This window comes from Sprattus sprattus, assembly GCF_963457725.1.
Source record: "Sprattus sprattus genome assembly, chromosome: 14".
NCBI classification, from domain to species: Eukaryota; Metazoa; Chordata; class Actinopteri; order Clupeiformes; family Clupeidae; genus Sprattus; species Sprattus sprattus.
In genome coordinates, this window is record NC_137912.1 from 951,672 (window position 1) to 959,171 (window position 7,500).

At 44.3% G+C, this 7,500-nt stretch overlaps 2 protein-coding genes across 2 annotated transcripts in view; one reads left to right on the plus strand and one right to left on the minus strand.

The window, feature by feature from the left end:
- Positions 1-4,907, minus strand: part of dnajc2 (DnaJ (Hsp40) homolog, subfamily C, member 2) — an 18,630-nt gene extending 13,723 nt beyond the window's left edge. The window contains exons 1-4 of the mRNA XM_080851522.1: positions 4,704-4,907; positions 3,851-4,041; positions 3,378-3,453; positions 2,520-2,618 (exon numbers count right to left, since the gene is read on the minus strand). Coding sequence (XP_080707648.1) covers positions 2,520-2,618; positions 3,378-3,453; positions 3,851-4,041; positions 4,704-4,758 — 421 coding nt within the window. The 5' untranslated portion in view covers positions 4,759-4,907. The remainder of the gene's footprint in view (positions 1-2,519; positions 2,619-3,377; positions 3,454-3,850; positions 4,042-4,703) is intronic.
- A 277-nt stretch (positions 4,908-5,184) lies between these two features.
- psmc2 (proteasome 26S subunit, ATPase 2) overlaps positions 5,185-7,500 on the plus strand; it is a 7,786-nt gene continuing 5,470 nt past the window's right edge. The window contains exons 1-5 of the mRNA XM_080851527.1: positions 5,185-5,334; positions 5,771-5,808; positions 6,054-6,135; positions 6,499-6,598; positions 6,697-6,828. Of these exons, the coding sequence (XP_080707653.1) occupies positions 5,265-5,334; positions 5,771-5,808; positions 6,054-6,135; positions 6,499-6,598; positions 6,697-6,828 (422 nt within the window). The 5' untranslated portion in view covers positions 5,185-5,264. The remainder of the gene's footprint in view (positions 5,335-5,770; positions 5,809-6,053; positions 6,136-6,498; positions 6,599-6,696; positions 6,829-7,500) is intronic.

A 7,500-nucleotide genomic window follows, 5' to 3' on the forward strand; every position in this document is an offset into this window, starting at 1 on the left:
AGAGATCAGACCAGGATGTCATCTGATAGTATGACACTAATGCTTGATGGGAAAGAGATCAGACCAGGATCTCATCTGATAGTATGACACTAATGCTTCATGGTGTTAGATATCAGTCTATTTAACGTGATCAAGCTGGCCTCCTGACCCTTTTGTAATCAATGGGATTTAATCAAGGTATTCATTCAGTATGATTAAATCAAGGTCAAAGTCAAAGTCAATCATCCACTCAACCAGACCCTACCTCTAGACACACCCACTACCTGTAACTTACTGTATAAAACAAGTGAACTCATGTTAGTATGTTGAGAAAGAACCGTTCGTGCAACATGCGTTCGGATTGTCCTGTGACGCTGGAATAAACCTATTTCTACTGTTGGACACTCTCCCAAGTTTCCTGATTATCTGCAAACCTGACCTTGGATTCAGGACTGAGACAGACTTCTTTCAATGGGAAAGAGATCAGACCAGGATCTCATCTGATAGTATGACACTTATGCTTGATGGGAAAGCCTTTTAAATGCCCACAGGGACAGGGACGGCTTGAAGAGATGAGATCATAGTGACAGGACGGGACAGATATGTTTGTGACAAGGTGACTAACAAATATCTCATTGAGTGTTTCTGTATCTGAACGTCTACTGTGTGAATATCTAATTGAGTAGAGGGAGGGAGTGTGTGTGTGTGTGTGTGTGTATCTGTAGGTCTACTGTGTGAATATCTCATTGAGAAGAGGGAGGGAGTGTGTGTGTGTGTGTGTGTGTGTGTGTGTGTGTGTGTGTGTTTGTGTGTGTGTCTATCTGTAGGTCTACTGTGTGAATATCTCATTGAGAAGAGGGAGGGAGTGTGTGTGTGTGTGTGTGTGTGTGTGTGTGTGTGTGTGTGTATCTGTAGGTCTACTGTGTGAATATCTCATTGAGTAGAGTGTGTGTGCATGTGTATCTTTAGGTCAACTGTCTGAATATCTAATTGAGTGGAGGGAGTGTGTGTGTGTTAGAGATGCGCGGATGGGCTATTATTTCATCCGCAACCGCATCACAAAACGCATGATCCGTCCGCACCAATTTTGACCAATTTTCAAAACCGCACCCGCCCGCCATCCGCCTGTTGTTTTTAGGTAAAGGCGATGCTGACACGAGGCTAGAAAGTTCTTGCCTGTTCTTGAAAGGAGACTGATCCAATGCCGCAAAGATAGTTAAAGGATAAAGCCCCTAGTATGAAAGCCTGTTGGCTATGTTGTAGCCTATCCCCAGAATATTATCAGTGAAGTGACGTCTGTCTCCGATCGATGCACAGGGAGAAACTTTAAAATAGCCAAGCACATCGGCAAACCTGATCTTACCATAGGCTAGTAGGCCTACACTTTTTTATCATTGTAATAAAACGCAATTTGGTACACCATTTTAATATGGTAATATAGCCTTGTTTTTAGTTTAGAAGGAAACGCTGAGTCGGTTAGCCTAATTCCGAAATTTCACCGCATTGTAGGCTTTATACTGTAACAACCCCAACACCTGCTTGCCTTGCAAATCAAAGTTTTCCGACTATTTTTCTTACCTTCTTTCTTAGCTGGTGATGTTACTGAGCTAGAATATTAACTTGTTCTGAACATCTCGCGCTGCCAATGCCCAATGTCACTTCTGAGTCAAATCACTCAATCATCTCTTTGAAATTCCTTATTCCACGAGTGGTAGGCTACAATGACTGGCTGTTTTAAAATATAACTAATAGCCTAACGAAACAAAATAACCCAGGCAGTTTCATCTACGACACGTTAAGGCTTCTTCCAATACTGACAGCTGCCTCATAGCTTGCAGGTTTGCGGTGTTGCAAAGAGACGCGAAATGATAGGGATCATCACTTAATTTGAACTTTTTTGCTTCCTTTGTTTGCTTTGTATGCATACACGGAACTAGGCCAATTTACTGCCTGATGAAAATTTGATTATTTAAAAATGTGCTTGGATGTAGGTAACGACATTTAACAATGTGTAGATATTTTGAATTTCGTTGGGTAAACCGCCACCCGCACGAATTTAATTAAAATATTATTTTTTGTCACGTCACCCGCCCGATCTGCGGTTTAACCGCGGAGTCCGCGGGTGCAACCGCCAACCACGCATCTCTAGTGTGTGTGTGTGTGTGTGTGTGTGTGTGTGTATCTGTAGGTCTACTGTGTGAATATCTCATTGAGTAGAGTGTGTGTGCATGTGTATCTTTAGGTCAACTGTCTGAATATCTAATTGAGTAGAGGGAGGGAGTGTGTGTGTGTGTGTGTGTGTGTGTGTGTGTGTGTATATGTAGGTCTACTGTGTGGAAATGATGAACTGGTCATGACTGAGTAAGGTGTGGTTCATCTTTAGGGAAATGGGTGGAGTAGTCATGGTTACCTTTAGAGACAGGTGGAGTAGTCATGGTTACCTTTAGTGATACAGGTGGAGTAGTCATGGTTACCTTTAGTGACACAGGTGGAGTAGTCATGGTTACCTTTAGTGACACAGGTGTAGTAGTCATGGTTACCTTTAGTGATACAAGTGAAGTAATCGTTGTCTCCTTCTATGATCTGCTCTCCGGCAGCTTTCCTCTTGTCAGGGTGATGCTTCAACACCATCGCTTTATCTGTAGACAGAAGCTGCATTTAGCCATCATCCATCACACACACACACACACACACACTCATCCATCACACACACACACACACTCACACACACACACACACACACTCACACACACACACACACAATCATCCATCACACACTAACACACACACACACACACACTCATCCATCACACACACACACACACACACACACACACACTCATCCATCACACACACACACACTCATCCATCACACACACACACACACACACATCCATCACACACACACACACACACTCATCCATCACACACACACACACACACACACACACACACAATCATCCATCACACACTACCACACACACACACACTCACAATAATCCATCACACACACACACACACACACACACACACTCACAATAATCCATCACACACACACACACACACACAAAACACACACACACACACACAATCATCCATCTCACGTACACACTCACACACACAGTCATCCATCACACACAAACACACACACACACACACTCACAATCATCTATCACACACACACACACACACACACACACACCTCACGTAACGTAACAGTTACACACAAACACACACATCCATCCATCAAACACACACACACTCATCCATCACACATATACACACACACACACCTCATGTAACAGTTAAACAATCCTCCATCACACACACACACACACACACACACACACACACCACACACACCTCACGTAATCGGTGGGGAAAACGGGGAGACTTACGAGCAGCTTTGATTTGCTTCTGTGTGGCTTTCCACCTCATATGGGCCAATCCTAGAACAGCGTAGTGATCCTGGTTCTGCAGACACAAACACACAGATACATCAGCCACATATCACGTATCCAGGAGACAAACACACACCCACATACAACAGAGAGAGACACACACACACACACACACACACACACGGGACAGATCCGCGTGCCACCTATTCAGTAGCCAGACACACACACACACACACACACACACACACACACACACACACACACACAGCACAAACATAGACCCACATAAAATAGAGACACACACACACACCCACATAAAATAGAGACACACACACGGGACATATCTGCGTGCCACCTATTCAGTAGCCAGACACACACACACACACACACACACACAGCACAAACACACATAAAATAGTCACACACACACACACACACACACACACACACACACACACACACACACACACCTTCCAGTCTTTGGGGTCCAGTGTCTTGAGCAGAGGGTACTCCTCCAGCTGGAACTCTTCGTCATCTTCCTCCTCGGACTCCTCCTCTTCCTCCTCCAGCTCCTGGAACGAGGCGGACACATTCCGATTCCTCCTCTTCAGGAAGGCCTCGAACCACCTGCCCACCGGCTCCACCTGGATCTGAATAGACACTGTGTGTGTGTGTGTGTGTGTGTGTGTGGGGGGTGTGGTATGTGAGCGAGGTGTGTGTGTGTGTGTGTGTGTGTGTGTGTGTGTGTGTGTAGGGGGATAAAAATGAGAAATTAGAACCATTTCATTTTTCCATATGACTACGAGTCAATACAATCAGTACAATTTCGTGGCGGACACCCCGAATTCTATAGTTGAGTTAACAATATACCTCGCTACATACCAGCAGTTATAGCACTTATTTCAGCCCATACAACTTTTGGATTATTATGTAGTATTAAAAGTCAATAGCCAGAATAGTGATAACTTTTTATCTTCATATAGTTGTTATTGATTGTATAACCTCTAATTTGACAAACAACTACATACAGAAACTGTACAACAGAAATGCCAAAAGTCTATTGTCATTCTCAGTTAACAAACCTAAACTGGCAATGCTAGTTACTGTTGTTGGTAACGAGCATTAGGCTAAGTTTCAATTCCTTCGGGTTTGACACTATCTCACCAAACCCGTCCTAAATATGTCAACAAATGTTAATATTTAAGGTCTGACGCAAGCTTACATACTGCCATTATCACGTTTGTGTGTCAGTTAGATAGTTTTAACTTAGTTAGCCGGCTAAGTGTCATGTTCAGCACTATTTCTGTTATACGGAGCACTCACCAGCGATTGCATTGTACACGGCTGTAACTTGGCCGTCCAATGCTTCTTTCAGCATCTTTGGAATCTTAATTGTCCCCACAAACTATCATAACAGGTTATATTCTGCATATATCAATGTTCCTTTATTCAACGAGGTAGATGTTGGATAATGTCTCCCGGTTTTGATACACACCACATGGGCCTCTTCTAGCTATAGACGTGCATTAGACCTGGCCTCTCCTTTTTATCGGTCCGTGCTCACACTTAGGATATTGATTTTAGTTCCACAAAATGAATAACTACATTATTAATCTTTGTATTATCTCTATGATCTGCATGACATACTAAAATTATCATTGGAATTTTTGTTTTTGTTTTAAATGTCATATATATTGGCACAAAATGATATGTTTCAATTTTGTCGTGTGTTCGTACTTTATATGATTCCGTCTTTTATATCCGGGACTACCGGAAGCCGATAAGCCACACTGTGTTAGCTAGCGAGAAGAAGAAAAGCTGCTGTGTAATACTAGCAGATTTTTAGTGTAGTCACAACGACAGTGAAGCTAAGGGGGATCAACAATGCCTGACTATTTGGGAGACGAACAGCGTAAAGTGAAGGAGGAGGAAAAAGAGGATAAACCTATCAGAGGTATTATGCGACACAGATAAATCTCTAATTGTGTTCTAGTGTTAAAACAAAAAATTGCATTTTAACTGATCAAAGTCAGCTAGCCTGCGTTAGCTAGTATAAAGAATGTGTTGCTATTTTTGTTGTCGCCCTTTGCAGTACAGCCAACATCAATGAATAATGAAAATAATATTATTGATATATAATACGTAATGCATAAATACATGAGTTTAGATAAGTTTGGTGGCATTATGACCCTTCATTTTCATAAACAAACGAAGTAGTCACTGGCTAGCCTACTGGCTCATAGTCAACTTTTAGCTAGCACTTTTAGCAAAGTGGCTACCGTAAGCTAAATTAGATAGCTGTGCTAAATGAGGAATTTACCACCTAGATGTAGTGTGTTGTATAATATTTCTGTCACGTTTGCAATATGGATTGTGTTGTCTTGTTTCAGCTTTGGATGAAGGCGACATTGCGCTTTTGAAAACATATGTAAGTAACATTTCCGTCTGATCTTAGCGGTTGTCAAGTCAGCGTTAGCTTGGATAAGTGACGTAGCCAGCTCGTTCTGCTTATTAGCGATTTGTCACCGGGACGTTGTTCAACATGGATAGTAAACATCAGTCAAATATATTGATGTCCAAAGACTACTATGAAAACTACACTTAGTGTAATGCAGTAGCGGCAGTATTATTATTATTTGACCAGGATAAATTGTGTACTTGTTCTGTGAACAGGGCCAGAGCACTTACTCCAGACAGATCAAGCAGGTGGAGGATGACATTCAGCAGCTCCTGAAGAAGATCAATGAGCTCACAGGTGGGTGAATAAGTGTGTAAAGAAACCGTCTTCCCTGAGTGTGCTGTAATGTATAAGTGATGGGTTAAAGTGAAACTCATGTATGTATGTGTGTTAATTTATAGTGATTAGAAGGCTTGTGTTTTGTGTAGGCTTGAGGAGTCTGATACAGGGTTGTGTGCGTGCGTGTGTGTGTGTGTGTGTGTGTGTGTGTGTGTGTGTGTGTGTGTGTGGGTAGGCATTAAGGAGTCTGATACAGGGTTGTGTTTTGTGAAGGCTTAAAGGAGTCTGATACAGGGTTGTGTGTGTGTGTGTGTTGGTGTGTGTAGGCATTAAGGAGTCTGATACAGGGTTGTGTGTGTGTGTGTGTGTGTGTGTGTGTAGGCATTAAGGAGTCTGATACAGGGTTGGCGCCACCTGCGCTGTGGGATCTGGCTGCGGATAAACAGACCCTGCAGAGCGAACAGCCGCTGCAGGTCGCAAGGTAAGACGTGTGTGTGTGTGTGCCTGTGTGTGTGTGTGTGCGTGTGCGTGTGCGTGTGTGTGTGCTGTGCTGAAAGGCTGATGATCTTTCTGTGACAGATGCACCAAGATCATCAACGCAGACTCCGAGGACCCAAAGTACATCATCAATGTGAAGCAGTTCGCCAAGTTTGTGGTGGACCTGAGCGACCAGGTGGCGCCCACTGACATCGAGGAGGGCATGAGAGTGGGGTAAGTGGGCATCACAGTGGGCATGAGAGTGGGGTGAGTGGGCATCACAGTGGGCATGAGAGTGGGGTGAGTGGGCGGGCATCACAGTGGGGTCACAGTTGGGTGAGGAGGGCATGAGAGTGGGGTGAGGAGGGCATGAGAGTGGGGTGAGGAGGGCATGAGAGTGGGGTGAGGAGGGCATGAGAGTGGGGTGAGGAGGGCATGAGAGTGGGGTGAGGAGGGCATGAGAGTGGGGTGAGTGGGCATCACAGTTGGGTGAGGAGGGCATGAGAGTGGGGTGAGGAGGGCATGAGAGTGGGGTGAGGAGGGCATGAGAGTGGGGTGAGGAGGGCATGAGAGTGGGGTGAGGAGGGCATGAGAGTGGGGTGAGGAGGGCATGAGAGTTGGGTGAGGGGGGCATGAGAGTGGGGTGAGGAGGGCATGAGAGTGGGGTGAGGAGGGAATGAGGGATGTGTTGTCGTGCTAATGGTATAGTAAGAATGGGGATGTGTTGTCATGCCAACAGGTGTAGTGGTATAGTAAGAATGGGGATGTGTTGTCATGCCAACAGGTGTAGTGGTATAGTAGGAATGGGGATGTGTTGTCATGCCAACAGGTGTAGTGGTATAGTAAGAATGGGGATGTGTTGTCATGCCAACAGGTGTAGTGGTATAGTAAAAATGGGGATGTGTT